The sequence below is a fragment of the Apteryx rowi genome, unplaced genomic scaffold (genome assembly GCF_003343035.1).
Source record: "Apteryx rowi isolate R43461 unplaced genomic scaffold, aptRow1 scaffold_40, whole genome shotgun sequence".
NCBI classification, from domain to species: domain Eukaryota; kingdom Metazoa; phylum Chordata; class Aves; order Apterygiformes; family Apterygidae; genus Apteryx; species Apteryx rowi.
The window spans coordinates 3716971-3734958 of NW_020450530.1; the positions used below are offsets into that span (position 1 = coordinate 3716971).

The following is a 17988-nucleotide window of genomic DNA, read 5'->3' on the forward strand; positions in this document are numbered from 1 at the left end:
GCCCTCTATATGACAGACCTTCCTTCACATTCAGTTCTCTCTTCTTCTAAATGCACAGAGAACAATCTGTTTCATAAAAGAAGTCCAACACAAAAGGTACAAGGGCACAGCCTTGCTTCGTGCCTTTTTGGACAATGGAAATTTCTAATCAACAGTGTTTGAGTGATCATGAGAACACTGTATTCATGAATTTCTTTGTACAGCCAAATTTATGCAGAAAACTCCACAGAGACCATCTTGGCAGATAACACATTTAAGAATTTGGCTAGACAACGCATTAATTTTATTATTAACAGCATTATTCTGGAATTTGCCTAACTGCTAAAGCAAACAAAAAGCCCCCAGACAGGCCTCAACCAGCCCAAAAGCAGAGAATCGGTTCTGCCGTGTCACCGACCATCATGTTGAGCGTTATTCTGACAAAGGTCCTTCTTGCAGTTGTGGAAAAAAACAAGACACCAAAGTGGTAAGCATGACAGGATCAATGTCTGTTTGACCATATAATAAATGCTTACACCTGTGAATACTTAAGAAATAACTTCTTTATGTCATAAAAAACATCTTTACCAGTCTTCTAATTAGAYAGTGACCTTTAGGATTAAATATTTCAGCAGAAACACCACTGCAAACTGTTGTTCTGGTCCTGCAAAATCTCCCTGATAATTGAAAGAGTGTCTAGTAGAATCGGTGGAGATGCTTGCTGTTCCAGAGTGAGTAGTACTGTAATTTTATTTAAGCATTTATCAAAGGTTTGCGCATGTGAGCTGTGGGGTTTTTTTTGATCAGTTGACAGTGGTTGACCATGCTGCAAATTCTATTGTTCTGGGGTTTTTTTGGTGTCTGATGAGGCATGGCAAACTGACCAGAGGTACATGGAGTAAATGATTCTTAGGATATTTTTCTTCTTTCTCCAAAAAGGGAGACCAGCACTATCCCTAAATCAGGAGCTCTGAACATGACAAACTACCATTAACTCTGAGCCAGCTACACATAACTTGTGGTGTGACCTTCTGCCCCTCTCCCTCATGAGGGTTACTTCTCCAAGAGTTGGAATAGACAAAGGTAAAGGTGAGAGACAAAGCTCATACCCCTGAAAAACCTGAAGGATGAGTTGAATACAATGAGAAATGTGTCATCCTAGCCCCCATTCTATATTTTGTGATCATTCTTCCACTCAAGTTGACTGCTGCAAGCAGACAATGATAAGAGATTCATACTAATCCCCTGAATATGATTGATGACCACAATTTTGATATTAGAGTTTCCTCTTCTCTCAGTTAAAACATACCTCACTTTTAAAAGTGTACCTCTGTCTGAATTAAACAGAACTCTTCCAAAATGACAAATGTTTACTCTCTTCAAAGCTCACCTGGAACAAGAACAACTGACTCTTTGGACTGGATCTACAAAATCCCAAGAAACAGTGTTGTTAGGAACTTCCTCCTCCAGATTTGCAGTTGTAACTTGACTCCTCCTGAGGAAAAAAAAATTAAAATATTTTACCAGTTATCACCTTTTAAAAAATAAAATTTTACAAATACRTATGCATAAATATACACATGTTCCCCTCAAACAAAATACTTCCACCTACTTCACTCCTGAAACAGAATTCTGTATTTAACAGTAGTTCTTTCTATTAAGCCTTAAAACTTATACTTTGATTTATATGTACATTATATTGATATCTTTGTCAGGAGTCTGGGCATAAGCAGCAAGGAGGAAGCAATTTAAACTGAATCTGGAAAGGTTTCTGACATGTCCAGTGAGGAAACTGCATGGAAATAATGGAAAAAATAAAGATTTCAGGCCACATGTGCAAATCATGCTATGAATAGACTTTAAATCTCCAGTAATAAAGTGCTACGATACTAACAGCAATACTTTACCATATCTTTGACGATAAGAATTTTAGTCTGATACATATGTAATACCTTTCCCAATATTACACTTAGAGTTCTAAATATCAAATATATACTATTTGTTCTTCAGTCATCCACTGTTCAGTCTACTAACTACAACTGGAACTAAAAACTCTGCAATCGATAAATCAGAAAACACCTAGCTGAAGGCACAAATTATAAATATGTAACCTCAAAAACAGTCACAATTAAGACACACAGCTGCAAATACAATGTTAATAGTATTAGGAGTTTTCAGCTGAACACCAATAACAAATTTTATTTGATAGTACTGTTCTGCATCATTAATTTTGACCAGTGTCAAAAGAATTCCATCAGGAAGAATGTTATCTAAGGCAACAAAATTCTGGTTTTAACTATACCTATTATTAATAAACAAAACCATCAGAACTACTCTCTTACTTGGACTGTGACCTGTTGAGAATGCATTCCTTCCAGACACGGTGGACCATATGATTGTGAAATTTTGGAGGAATCTTGCCTGATTTCTTTGGACTGTGTACACTGACTGTCCCCTCCTGTACAGCTGAATGGCTGATAGTGCTCTGAGAGCCTCCGCTTTCTCCTGCAATATAAATTCAGCATTAATGTTATYGCTGCTGTTAATATTCACATTTAATAGTTCTTCCCATTGACTTCAGAGTTGTTCATGTTCACTAGAAAATGCTTAATGCATCGTATGAGAGATTGAAACTACATTTAAAAGGAACATTTGCCTTGGGGGTAACAAAGATGGGACTGGGAAGTTGAAAGTTATCAACTGGTACATTTGGAATCCAGTTGTGTGAGCAGTGCACCTCATGTGAGATAATATACTCTGCCTCTTAAGTGGCGGTAGTTTAGAAAGTCCTCTACAGCCTTGAATTGTACCACTGAGAAATATTTTGCAGCTGGAGGGTTTTTTGTTTATTTGTTTGTTTGTTTACAGTTTTCTTGGATGTTAAAGTTGAAATTATAGAGTCTTTGGTGGTTTAAAGATCAACGTTGTTATAATATGGATGGTTCTAAAAGTAAACAAGTCTATTAAGAAATATGAGATTTCAAAGAGAGAATCAGTTCTTTATACCAGAAGGTAAAACTTCACTAAGAAATGAGTGGATTAGTACGACACTTTCTTTATATTAAAAAGACCAATTTTAACTCTTGCTTCCTTTCAGTGCTTGAATTGAAATATCAGAATCAAAACTTAGTTTGGTAGAATCTTACAGTTTAAATGTATACTATTACAGAGGTTGTTAAGCAGCTGATCACTAATACATACACTATTAACAAAGTACATGAAGTTTTCTAAGTAATATTGCATGTTTATCAAAGAGATAACAAATGAAGATATTATTCCAACATGTTAATAGTCTTAAATTTGCATTCTGCACTTAATTTCTTTCTGCCTGTGATGCAGAAACCTTACTAGCTACTGTATATGCAGATGTTTCTTTTTCTTCTGTGAAGTATGTTTTTGTTTAGATTAACTGAATTCTAATACAGACATCTTTAAAAACATGAGCTAGAACAGCAGAGGGAGCTTTAGGCTCATTTGGCCTGGTGACTTGAATATGCTTGTACTCTATGCTCTGGATGGAAAAGTAAGGAAGGATATGCCACATTTTAACAAGGTCAAGTTAGTGTACAGAACACTTTGTCCTTCTGCTTGACACTATTTAAGAAGCCTTAAGAAAGAAGCACTGAAAGGATTCACTGCCATACATCACTGCATCTAACATAATAATTCTCCTGGTTTCTATTAGGTGACTTTCAAAATGCAACTTTTAATATTGTGCACAGGCTTTCTTAACCCTCTATCTGCTCTGAGCCTTCATCTGCAAGTTCTCTCTAGTTAGAACTTTCCTACTTCTCTTTTTGTAAAGAGTCCTACTAGCAAAGTGGCAGCCAAAAATATAAATTCCTAGATCTACGGAAGCCTGTGGCTCTAACAATGTATTTCATTGGCTTTCGAATGCTCTACACCACTGTTTGTGAACTTGTCAGATTTGTAATAAAATGCATTCGGATTAAATTCAACTGGATCAAAACTTCAGAATTAGCAAATCCATCCTGCTTTTCAAGGGGGGGGGATACGTATAGATGTATGTATTTACAATTAAACAAACATAATGTATACACACATATACATATTTCATAAGCTACTAGCAGGACAGTTATAACTGCCAGTAAAAAAGAAGCAAAAAAGTGTGATGGAGAGGGAAGGATAGCAAATACAAGGCAGAGGATAACCAAGGGTTTACCAGAGCTGTCAAGGTATGTTTGGGCACAAAATTTTTGCTGCAAAGATTTGCAGTACTTTAGTACTATACAGTACATCAATACATGGCATAAAATAGCACTTCACAGCAGGCAAAACTATTTTTTTCTCCTACACAGATACCAATCTTTATCCAWGAAAATCACTGACAAAATACTGGAACAAGCACACATGCACACAGAAATAACTATGTGATATAGTGGTATAAATAACCAGAGGACACAAACAGCCACTCATTACAGGACACTTCACAGTCCCCATGGTGCACCCTGTTTCTACACATGAAAAATCCCATTCTCTGGTTTCAGTAGCAATTTATTTTGTTACACACTTTAGAAACAATCATGGAAAAGACAGTTGGAAGAGACCTGCAGAGATCACCTAATCCGCTCCCTGCTCCAAAGCTGGATCAATGGCACTCTCATTCCAGAAAGACGTTTCACTAACCTATTCTTAAAAACAAACAAACAAACAAGAAAACCCCAAACAACAAACCTCTCCGCTAATGGAAATCCCATAACTTCCCACCAGCTAGTTTATTCTAACGCTTCATTATCCTTACCAGAGAAAGATTTTCCTAATGTTTAACCTAGATTTGCTTTGCTCTGTTTCAGGGCCATTATTTCTCGTCTCTTCTACCCTGGTCACAGAGAAAAGGCTGTTCTTTCCCCCCCTTTCATGTCTCTGAAGACTGTTATACCGTCTCTCCTTCAAATTTCTCTTCTCTAGATTAAACCACCTCAGTTCTTTCCATCTTTCCCTATTGGCCCTGTTTGCAAAAATCTATAATCAGTCTTACTGCACTTTTCTGGACTCCCTCCAATTTGTCCACACCTTTTTTAAGGAACAGTGTTCAAAACCGGACACGGTACTACAACCATATTTTTACCAGTATGGAGGACTGCTGAAGGATTGTTCACGGGCCTCAGATTAACCCGGATTATTTGTCCCATTTACCAGTTCTGAATTGCATGCCATGTTTTTCCAAACCATTTCTCCAACTTGCCACAGTCTTTTAAAATGGTATAGGATATAATATAATGGGACCCTTTCATTAGTCTCTGGGAAGGCATCCCTCTTATTACAGTGTCATACTGTCCTCTCACACAATAGCAGCGATTAAAGCAGAAATCGTGACTGCCATATTGAACAATATGAACACTTTAAAAGATTCTAATAGCTTAAAGACATTCTAAAACAGAATTCCCTTGTGAGAACGTGCAAGTGTAACAGGAATCCGAAAAATCTAAAAATAATAGCAGTATTTCATATTAAAATACACAAAGATACTGCAATACAAGATTATTATTTAGAAGCTGGTGGTTTTGCTTCAGTCAGTTACTAGTAAGCTAACTTGCTTATTTTAACTGTCATTTGCCTTAGAAAACACCATTCAAAGTGAATTTATATCTTATGTTCTACATCATTAATGGCATATTATGTATTTAAAAAGATATAGAAATTCTATATTTTTATTGTCTTTATTGCAAGATGAATATTTTTGATTGTGTTCATATACAGCAGTAAGGTGCCTATGTATCTGAAACCATTCATGGACAAGTGAATCCAAACAAGTGCTTCTATAGCAACAAAGCCAGTGATGCCTTGTTTTCTTTGGCTTTGCCTCAAGATTGATCCCCTTGATCTGACAGAAGCATCTAGGGCATTAAAAGCACTCCTTACCCCCRATCTGGATGCTTACTCTCACAGAAAGTTGTAGGAGCTTCATGTCTTTGAGACATCTACTGCTCTGCAAAATTTGGCAGACGCGAATCAACAAGTTCAAAATAGTACCCTCGTGTTTAGTTTGCAACTGCTTTGAATACTTTCACAAGTGAAGTTTAAATTCATTATTCCACTTATGTATTTTGAGCAGGCGGTATAAACAGATGCTCTTTGACAGATGCGTACTGAAGACTCTACTGCAACTGAGACTGCAACGTTTCTCAGATGCTTCTCGCAGATGAAGGCTGTCCGGTGGTGAGTGCTCTCTAATGATTTTGTTAACATGACTCAAGTTAGAGAATCTTCTGTGAACTGAGAACTTAATTCCAAATAAGAGTTAATTGCAAATGCTAAGATGTGCCAGCGCCTGTGAAAATATTACTAATAAAGGTCACAAAGAGAAGTTGGGATTGCTTATCCTTGAGAAGGGAAGTCTAAGGGATGATCTTATCAATTTGTATAAATACCTGATAAGGAGAGTAAAGACAGAGCCAGACTCGGTGGTATCCAGTGACAGGACAAGAGGCAATGGCCACAAATTGAAACATAGGAAGTTCCATTTAAACATAAGAAAAAGCTTTTTTCACTGCTAGGGTGGTCAGACATTGATACAGGTTGCCCAGAGAGGTTGTGGAGTTTCCATCCTTGGAGATATTCAAAATCCAACTGGACACCGTCCTGGGCAACCTGCTCTTAGCAGCTCCTGAGGAACATGATATTGAGGTTCTACCCATCCATTCTTCAGTTCTACTGAGAGTCAAATAAAATGCTTGATATGTAGAGAACTTCTGATATTAGAACTACTAGGAATTCAAATGCTTGAAATGGGCATACTCTATACAGATAAAATACATAACTGACCAGTAAATATTACACAGCACTCTGTGTGTCATCCTCAGATAATGCAAAAGCCTGTGTCAAACCATTTGAGAAGCCCAACTTTTTATCACCAGTTCCAGAGACTTATGCATTTCTCTTGAATTGCCCCTAATTAAAACCCTACTGTGTTGGGTAGAAAGAGTAGCTAGCACTTACAAGTTTTTATTATATAAACATGAATGCTTAGTTAGGTGCAGTAGTTCTAGATCTTTACAAGAGCTACGTACTCCTGCACATTCAGTGTAGTTTTGTGCAACAATGAACCACTTCAGAAACATGAACAAAATCTATTCTAGTCTTTCAGGTATTTGCACTACTTCAAAGACCCTGCAGTTCTAGAAAACCAAGCTGAAATGAATTCACCAAGCTTTATTTAAAGATGAGCCTTTTTATGGGGCTGTTTAAAGCACAGGCCTTCATTTTCCACAGACTTATGGAAAAGCTCCTCTCTTAACTTCCAGTCTTTATTTTCTGTCTTTAATCTGCTACTATTCACATATTTATCCTCACTAATGATGAACTATGTAAAAATGAAAGAATGACTCAAGCCTCCTAAGTTTATTGCCTACCCATAATGGCTTGCTCTGGAGAAGTGGGTGGAGTGAGTGGCATCCCGCAGGTACTAGCAGGATCTTTCACGCTTCCAAGCCCCTGCTGTCCCACATTTATATGGCCTCCGGTATTGGCAGCACTCTGTGACATAGGGATGTCACTCTGGGAGATGAGTACAAAGGCTGAAGGATACACCATCCTTACCCCACCTGCAAAGAAATAGAACAACATAAGTCTTAATAAATTTACCTTATATTATTTAGCAGCCTCAGCCCCTTCATCTTGTTTTCAATTAGATGAAACTTATTATCTGAAATACAAAGACCTAAGGAATTTCACAAACTAATAAAAAGTCCTCTAACCCTCTACAGCCAGAACAGAGCTGAAAAAAAGTAGCCTGATAGTGTGAATAATAGCATGTGGGATACAGGGACTATGGAAGCTTGAGGCAAGATAACTAGTCAGATGTTCCAGTGTCAAGAGAGCTACAAGAGAAGATAGGAAAATTATAATGGCTGTTTCTGATTAATTAGATTTTTTTTTCTTCTTCTTCTTTTTTTTTTTTTTTATTAATCATGTGGAGGAAAATAATCCTTCAGGCAGAATACTGAAACTTACCAACAATGACTTCAACTGCCACAGGGAAATCRTTGTCATATCCCAACTCTTCTTCCTCTTTCATCCCTTCTTTTTTCTTCAGCACCATAGGGTAAAAATACTGCCATTCCTCCATCAGTTTACGAGTTGCTGGGTCTGACATCTTATATGACTGGCCCGTCAGTGTACCATTTAAACCATAAGGACTCACCAAAACTGCAAAATAAGAAACAACAGTCCCTACAATATATTTCAACTACATAACAACCATTCTCTGCCTCCCCAGCTTCAGTCACTGTTCCATGTGCATGCTGGATCTGTCTTCAGGGAAAGCCATTGCAAAATAAAGCGAGAGTATGAATGTAAAGTAATACTACACTGCACTAGATTCCTGTGTGGCCACTCTTACTTAGTTAAAAAAGAACCTTTTTGCACTTTAGTTTATTAATTTCCACAATGAATTAATCTAAGCGTACTGAAACAACACGTCCTATATCAAAGGGTTGTCTATACACGGAAGTAATGAAGGCTAGATAATGAACAGCAGCGTTTTAGCAGAAACATATGATACTAGAGACTTCTCTGCCTTAAAAAGGATAGAGATAACAATATATGAAGAAAGTTACAGTCATGGCAAATAAGGAGAACTACTGTCAAATAATGTATATTTCCATTCAGAGACTCTTTTGCTTTCAGTTTGATTTGATTTGAGAGAGAAATGAAGAATATAGCTCACTGAAATAAAAATCAAATAGAATTTAAAGGTCAGATTCTGTCAAAAGTTTACATTTAGTAACAAAATTTATTTCTCAGTAAAGTTTCTATAAACGTGTCTGCATAAACTCTTATCTTCTAGACTTCAGGTGTTTATTTTACTGTATTTTTAATTCTCTATAGATTTCTTGCTTTAATTGCTTTGAAATAATAATTTCAAACTGTAGTAAAGATAGGATAATTCAGTGACTGAGATATTCTAAAAGTTTTTGATGTAGAGCATTGCACCACAACTGCACCATTAATTTAATAATCTACATCTTAACTCTGTAAAACAAACCTGTAAAAAACTGATTTCTTACACTGTCAAATATACAGGCATAGCTATTTCAATTTTTCTATCATATTTTCCCCATTTTTACAAAAGTTAACAATCTATACAAGAAAAATACTCCAGAATCAGAGAACCTAAATATGTGTACCCATGTAACATTGAGGTTACAGATCTGACCCACTGACCTAGGCAGTTCCAACCTGACCTCAAAACACGCGCTTACCTTGGAACGGCGAAGGTGAGGACTGGGCCATATGGATATGCTCTTCATTTATCAGGTAGATTGGCTGGTGCTGAGCAATTTCCACACTGGTGCACACATTGCTTTCGCCATGAAGAAAGAATGTGAAGGCGCACGACAAATGCTCGCTGGAGGGAGGGAGATGAAACAGATTTACTGACATGTTAATGAACTCATAGAAGGAGTGATTCCATCGCCTTAGAGGCCAAACGGGATTAAAATACACCTTTCTGTCTTTTCACTTGTGCCTACGGAGTACAGGTTCACAGAATGATTGATAAACTTGTACATTAGAATGACCCGTCCCCTAGACAACGGTTCAACAGTGCTGACACCTATCTCTGAGATTTGTTTTCCTACTGGTTAAAGGGTGATGATTACAAACAAATGGGATTATAAACAGGATTCAAGAAGTAAAAACAAAGGTTCAGAATGGAATTCTTTCAAATTAATTTTGCAATGGATTCTAGCTGAACAGTGCAATAGGAAAGACATTTACCTTACACTGCTATTACAGGAAATAAAAGCACATGAATATCACAGGGAATTGAGAATGGTCTAAGATGAACCATGGATTTGCCACTGATCATTAAACATAATTTTAAATGGATGGTATTTAAAATGTTCCCGCTTTATTCTACCCACAGAATAGCTAACTATTTGCTTAAATTTTCTTTGTCACAAAGCCACAAGAAAAATAGAACAAAACATTTCACGCTTTTCATCATCGTTTTAATTAACCGAAAATTTACAGAGCTGACGTGGTAATTATGCAGTTATTTTTCTGTCCAATACAATAGCTGCATATACTTTCATAGCTGTTGGCTTTGGCACGGGGCCAGCCATAACGTAATGAGTGTTTTTAAGACAGCTCTTAACTACCTTCCCCAAAAGGAAATAACACAGGCAACTGTAACAATTTCATTTCAGTATTTAAGTCAACCAACCACTCTACTACTGTCAGCTCTTTTTAAACTGAGACACTGATGGTCTAGAATAGGAAGCTGTTTTAATCTCACTAAACCTCTGAACGACTCTATCCATTGTGTAGAACAAGTTTTCATCCTGTAAAGCAGGTTACCCTTCTGTTAGCCTCAAATACTACTGCAATAAAAAGAACAAACAGTCAGCTGAGAGAGAAAAGGTTACTTAAATGAAAGATAAAAATTAGACTTCCTTGATGCTATCATCCTGTACTCAGAGGTACTTTGTAGTGATCATTTAATGCTATGAAATAAAATTTTTCATTAGATTTCCATTTTCACAAGAGAAAGAAATTTCAAGTTATAGTGCTCTATCATCAGTACTGTAGACTTAATCATTCATTTATGCGGCAAGCAAGGTGGAGGGAACAAAATGGGTCATAGATGCTGGCTATTTATTTCTGGTTATCTTATCCCAAGAGGAAAAACAAATAAATGAAACATTTAAAGAAAGGATTTCTGTGCATACAGGAACTATAAAAATAAAAGAAAACCTCAACTATTTAATCAAAACCCATTAGTTTCCTGACATAGGATGATAGTCCTTAATATAAAGAAGCTCATAATTAAAAAGTGATGAGAAATCTGGTCCAAGATCAAGTTGGGATAATCTCTGCAAATAGTTCAGCGTGCAGCAGGTCAGCCTTTCTAAAGGGGAGAACAAAGCTATTTGTAAAGGAGTCATTTCCATCTCGTGTTTTCAGGATATTACACAGAAATCCTCCCGAATCTGAAAGCTTCCTACAGTGTTGACTGTTCGTCTGCTATTGAACGGAGGGAAAAACTGCCTTTTGGGAGTGCACAGTGACTCTTTCAAGTCTCCTGCAAATYGGTCTGGCATGAACAAACCATGCGCAATCCTACCAATCCTACGCAACATTCACAACCATCCATAAACACTGTCAGAATAAGAAAGAGACAAAACAAGAGTTGAAAAGCCAATGATTCGGTTGTTTCTGCAAGGAAAAGAATACGTCCCACTGTAACCTCTTTGACTACAAATCAGCTAATGCCAAAGTGAATTAATCGTTAAGTTCAGAAAATGAAATTAAATAGCTTCAGATAAACAAAAAATTAAACAGCCAATTACAGGAAAGATGAAAATATAGTATGAGGTCTGTTTTACATTCCTGCAAATATGACAGACTGAAAAGAAAAAAGTCGTAATGAGTATTACCATTCACTACCAGCAAGAAAGGCTTGAGCAGTTAACACCGGATCATTTTCAGCGCTACACCTAAACTGTATCATGCTCGGATGCAAACAGGAGAACCAACCAATCTCACTCACGGAAGTATCCTTCTTCCGTCCATTCTGACCCCAGTTAACGAGTCCCAAGGGCAAGCAGGGCTCTGCTCAGCGAGCAAACGGCGAGACAGCCCGCGTGCGCCCAGCACCAAGGCTCATCTCCCGCTCCCCGGTCCTGGTCCTTCCTCCCGGGGGCGATCTCGCAGCGCTTTGCAAGACAAGAGGGCAGTTACATAAATTGTATGTTCCCTCCGGTGCCAGACTCATTGCTATAAGCTCGGCTTTCAAGACCAAAAATAATAAAGATCAAGGCTCGGGGACTTCCTATCCTCCTAATAAGCTTCTGGCAGATTGTGAGTAAAATATTTACTTTAGTAACAAATAAGAATTTTATTTCAAGACCATAGCATGGGCGCGCTCTGTGAAGTACCCCACTCAGGCATGCACACTGCAGCTTGCTGACATTCCTGTCTTCAGAACATTTCACACAATTCCTTAAATACCAAGCTGCAGAAATCACTCTTGCTACAAATGTAAGACAGATCCCCGAGTAAAATGCAAGCAGAAGAGAACTAAAAAAGTCAACTTTCACAAGCAGACTGAGCACTGGGACTTTACTTTTAATAATGTTTAGCTATAGCTCGACATATTCATAAAACAGACTATGGATTCTTAGAGTTACTCCACCTCCCTTACACTCACAGTACTAGAGACCACCAGCGGCATGAGAAACAGCTTCCAAGCTATTTCTGCCCATCCTGCAGTCTGTTGCATTGCCCTGAGCTGTCAACTTATCTGTTCAAAACAAATACGATAATAAAAATACTAGCAAGTTTCAATAGCTGCATTATAGGCTTGTTCTGCATGAATTAACGGATTACCCAAAGCACAAAACTAGTTTCGAAATCAGGCTTTTGAGTCTTCCCTGCTACCCAGAGGAAAGGCTACGGAGACGGACCAAGTTTCTTGAGGTGAACATGTGAGAGTACGGTCACCATTCGGAGCAAACCACCAGACATTCCCGATCTGTTCATCGGGAGAGGGTCATATTCCCTAGAAGTTCCAAATCAGAAACCAGAATCAGTCTGAAGCTCTGATGCATTAAAAAAATAAAAACAAATTTGGGGGCATTTAAAATTATTTATGCTGAGAGTGTAGCAGCTATGTTTAGAGAAAGTACCATGAACTTGGTATGAAATATACTTTAGATGGGTTCATTCRGCTACCTACCATTTAGTGTTTGGGTTATGTTCTTCCTCTCCTTGTTTTTTTCACTCATAYAAACAGTGCTGGTGGTAGCCACAGCAGTTTTCCATCAGGAAATGTCAATATGGATTTAGTAAGACCTATTCTTTTCATGCTATTTTATAACATTAAAACATTAAACAAAAAACAACAACAAAAACCAGAGCGTGTATCTGCGTTTGTACTCCGGTCACACTATGCAGAAATCCTCGTCTCCTTTTCACAGTTACCTTTTTAGAAACCTTTCTTTTCTTTGTAGGCAAGAGATGGTTGACTCAGCTACAATGTCATCTTCCCAAACAGGGGCTGGGTGGAATATTTTAAGTTATTTCCAACTATAGCTGCATTAAGGCTGAGCTCTGAAAAATGCTGGGCACTGTGATCTTGAGCCAGCAAAATACTTGAGCATCTACTTTTTGGAATATTTCCACTATATGCACTGAGAGACTTACTAAAATTAAAATCATTGCTTAAATGAAAGACTTCTATTAATGGAAATTGAAAAAAAATTAATCACTCCCTAATTACAGCGACAAATATTTTGTTTCTTGTAGTACTGTCTCCTTTATTAYCCATTTCACTTAATTTTGAACCTGCTCTTCAAAATAGATTTATATCCTTCCTTTTTTAAAGTAATGAAATAAGAGAAGGAAAGTCCTAAGAAGTAAAAGCGATGTCATACAATCCTTTGTAACAGAAGCAAATATCTATGTCCTTGTGTTGTTATGGGGGGGTGGTGCTGTGCATTTGTCATACAAAGCAAACAAGACGTGTAACACACAAAAACCTTCCAATAAATATTATCTACGTTAATCAAACCTTCCATGTGGCACCCAATCATGTGCAACTGACAACATSTGTCTTTCAGATGTTTCCACTGGGATCTTCGTTACCTTAAATAACATTTGAGCTGCCTAAAAAAAATGAAGCTGAATAGCTCGTTAATATAGTATCAAGGACCTCCCATAATCTTTATGGACTTCAATCGCTCAGTAACTATGAATGACTTATTTTGAAGGAGAGAAATACATTAAATGAAATTTACATAAATACACACACACACACACACACATATATATATATAAAATGAGATGAGGATTATGAAAACATGACTAGGTTTAAACTATGCAACACAGATTGGAAAGGAGAACATCTGATGGATTTATTGTCTTTTTTTTTTTTTTTTTTTAATGTTAGCAGGTTTATATAAACACCTGATGGAAACTGTGCTATTCTGCATTCAAACTTTAGAGAGGTTGTTTCCACAGAATTAAACTCATCAAAAGAACAAAACAAAAACAAAACAAACAATTACATTTCAAAGCTGAGTTGTGCCTGCATGCCTGTATACAAAGTCAGATTTTGTCCAAATCGCACAACAACCTCTTAATCCTTGCCTATAAGAGATTCTGCAATATCTAATTTTGGATGACAAATTTGGAAATCAAGTTACTGCAGAAAAAAATAATAATAAACCCCCCTCACTATAATTACTTCTTTGGGATAGGAGAGAGGAAAATCGATAYAAAAATTAAGAGAACATTTAAAAATACTTTTTCCTTATTAGAATGACTTACCATTATTATTTTACTTATCTGAAAACATTCACTGTGCTGAAAAATGCTTTATACACCTGCAGCAGTACAACATGTGGTCTTTAGGGCAGTTTTCCTTCAGAACACTGTAACCTACTTAAACACTAGGAAAGTGCAATGYGGAGCAGAATGAGGATACTGACACTAAAGATTACTTAGAGGAATGTATGGGACAGTTGCGAATCTCATGTTTGTAAACATTCATCCTGTTTTTAGGACAATTTCAAGTATCAAACTAATTAGGGGGAAACAAGCCTGATCTCTGGTCTTTTTGACTGTGGTAGCAAAGCTCTGCAAAAGGTGGGGGGAAAAAGGAGCTGACGCACGCGAGGAACAAATCGAGCACTTTGAAAAAACCACTATCTCTTGCTCTAAATGATGACCATGTACATGACCTAAACCAAACCCTCTCAATAACAATGCAGTAGTCGAGATTGTTGTTATTTACTATAATAAATGTAACCTCAGATYTGGGTCTCTTTTGCTCTCTTGGAGCATATCTAAAAGTTCTCCTTCCTAACACAGCCACCATAATTTTGAGCTCAAGCTCCCTTCCTCGCTGCCAGGCTGCCGACAATCTCCTTTTTCTCTCCTTTATTTTATAAGCAGCTGTCGAAAAAGCCATCGACTGTGGGTAATTAATTATATTTTACAAAGAATAAGTTGTATTGCTGTTCTAGTTCCCCTCAAAAAAACCTTTGGGTTCTCAAATCTCCAAACCCACAATCACCCCAAAATAACTTTATTAGCAAGTCTGATCTTGGAAAAGAAGCAGCAATAGGTTGCATATGTTAGTAAAATATACAATCAAACAAATAAGATTAATCACCTGTTTGATATAGACTATAAAAAATTGGGCATGAAAAGGCTCTGCACAGGTTTGGAACATAACACTCGCTAAGTGGGAGCATAAGGAAGTAATTTCCCCTCTGGGCTTGTCTAAAGCAGCAGGGCGGTTACTAGCAGGTCACAGTGATGGTCTGGACAGGAGATGGCAGCACCTGGACGCACCTACAGTCAAAAACATTCACGAACAGGTGTGAGGAGTTTAACAGCCCAGAGAGGAGTGTTAAAATTACCTCTTAAGATAGTCGGGAGATTAAAAAAAAAAAAAACCCTTGGTGAGGTTTGTATCTGAATTTGAATGAGCTCCCACAACACCATGAACTGAATGTTAAGGGAACAGGAGAAAAAGGCCTTCGGGTTTGATTGCAGAATAAGCTACTTCTTTCTATCACAAGTCAGTCGCAGCTTCCATTCCAACACGTGGGCTATCCTTAAATTCAGAGTAATGGTGCACTCTCACAGTGCCCAGATTTGCCATACATTTCTCTAGGACAGATAAGGTCCAATTCAGGAATTAGTATTACAGGGACTTGTCTGGCAACTGTGCTAGCAGAGAAAGCTTCTTCACAAGCACCCAGAGTGTGGAAAAGGACCTGGATCTGAGACTTCATCAATAGCAGCAAAATAAAAAAGGTCAAGATCCATTTTCTGGCCCTTAGGGAAAATGGTCTGGAATAGCTCATGTCCATATGGCTAAGCCCTCTTCATCCCTCCCCAAAAGGGAACCATTATCTCCACTGCTTTCCTGGAAACAGTCCTTGGCCTGTGCTATCCCCAAAACCTCTCCTGGGCATTGCCTTGGAAGAGGGCTAGTTGGCAGTGGTCAAAGCCAAGCAGGGAGCATGCAACGACAGAGCAGCCCAGATGACTGCAGGCCAGCTCTTGAGACCACAACCTGTCTGGTCTAGTAACTAGTGCAGATGCAGTCTGAGAGGCCAAAAATTTATGTGATCCTTTCTCAAACTCACAGTTGACCCGTAATTTACTCTCTACCTACCAGATGCACTTTGAATGTTGCTCAAGCTGAAATAAGACAAGGTAAATTATTCAGAAGTACAACTTCAGTAGTGCACAAAGTACAAGCATTTCCGAAACATGGCATAATTTGTAACAGTGCTCAAAAACCAGAACTAAACCAACATGGAAAGCACTTCTAGAGATGCATCAAATGTATTCCAAAATTGTCGCAACATCCTTCCAGCAAATGGTAGGTAGTACCAAGCTGACCAGATTTCTGTATCAGTCATGAAACTCACAATTGGTTTCTCTGTCTTATTGTCTCTCACATGTAGGCCTATATTTAAATATTTGAAAGGCCATCCTAGAGTCTAGTTCCTGCTCTATAACTCCATGTATTAGATACTACTGAGCAACAATTTTCTGCTCAGCTACATCCAGCAGGCACCGTGCATTAGGAAAGAAGGTTGCAGCACCGAACTGTAGCAGTTCTCCAGGCAGGACTTGATTTCTAGTGGAGCAATCTTCTGAAGACCCGGCTGAACCTCCGTGCTGCTGCCCTTCCACCGTACCATGGGACTTAACGCAGCTTTCCCTCACGGGACAAACTGTTGTCTCCTGGACAAAGGAAGCCTGCTGGGAGAAACCTGGTTACCCAGGGAAGACACTCTGTTTCTGTAGCGTTCTTTCTGCCCAAAGTCACAAAGCTTTGTATTGCAGACAATAAGAATTTGGGAGGCCAATCTGCAGACTAAATCATACAGCCTTGACTACTCCTTCTCCCCTAACCCCCCTCTTTTTTTTTTTTTAATTAAAGGACCAAAAACTTCAGTACCCAGAATTACCAAACCTTTTAATGATTATATTATTTTATGAGTCAGTAAATTGCCTCTCCACTGAACTGAATTCTACTGAATTTTTTTGAAACCATGCATGAGATGCACATATAGAAACTCAGTATAAATATTAATTACCTTTAGTGTTTTCTCAGTGGTGGAGAAAAGTACTGAGATAACACTTTTGCAATGCAGAAAGCATTTAGATAACATTATCTAAACACTTTCTGTGTCACGGATTTATTATCTCAACGCTTTTTAAGTTGTCACCATCCAAACCTCTTGCCAAGGCTAATATGTCTCACTATCGAGATTCTCTCACTTACTGATCTCATCTCTAACAACCTTCTCTTATTTTCTCTGTACAAAATGTCTGCGAAGGATGACCTGCTAGCCTGGAGGGATACTGGAGTTTATATTCCAAATGGATACATCGCTCTGCAGGATGACAGGGCTAAGACAGCGGTATGAACACTTTCAAGAAGTCAAGGGGAAAGTGCTGCACACCACATTAGCTAATATTTTGAGTAGTAATTATACTGTAGTCTCTACATACAGGATCCGCTTCCAGTCTCTTCTGGAGTAAAGGTCACATGCAACATATGTAACCTTTAATACAAACACATTACGAACAGCTCTGCATTCTCTGCACTGGCGGTTTATAAAGCCTTAGATTAAGACAGTTGTGTGTGTGTGTGTGTTTAACTACCTTAATAAAGATGGATTGGACTATACACAGACAACATAACAGAATTTCATCAGTATAGGTATTATACTGCAACACTATCCAAGCTTATCAGGGGAGAAGTTTTGACCTCTGGTTGTGGACAGAAGGTCACCAAGCTTTTACCACACGACTTCTGTAGGGTGCAACATGTTCTACAGTAATAGCCGTAACATTTTGTCCCTTAAAACTATACCTACATAAAAACAGGTGTGTGTTAAAACTGTTTAGTATTTAGCTTCTTTTTTTATTAATGGATTATTTAAATTGTATGGATAGCTCCCCCAGCTTATTGGCATTTTGAGATTTTCTTTCATGTACAACTGAGGTAGC

At 37.9% G+C, this 17988-nt stretch overlaps 1 protein-coding gene across 1 annotated transcript in view; it reads right to left on the minus strand.

Annotated features, from left to right (window-relative positions):
• The window catches only part of MED13L (mediator complex subunit 13 like), a 207120-nt gene that overhangs the window by 47043 nt on the left and 142089 nt on the right, over nucleotides 1-17988 (minus strand). Inside the window, exons 5-9 of the mRNA XM_026075278.1 lie at nucleotides 9204-9349; nucleotides 7954-8148; nucleotides 7353-7544; nucleotides 2322-2484; nucleotides 1370-1474 (exon numbers count right to left, since the gene is read on the minus strand). Of these exons, the coding sequence (XP_025931063.1) occupies nucleotides 1370-1474; nucleotides 2322-2484; nucleotides 7353-7544; nucleotides 7954-8148; nucleotides 9204-9349 (801 nt within the window). The remainder of the gene's footprint in view (nucleotides 1-1369; nucleotides 1475-2321; nucleotides 2485-7352; nucleotides 7545-7953; nucleotides 8149-9203; nucleotides 9350-17988) is intronic.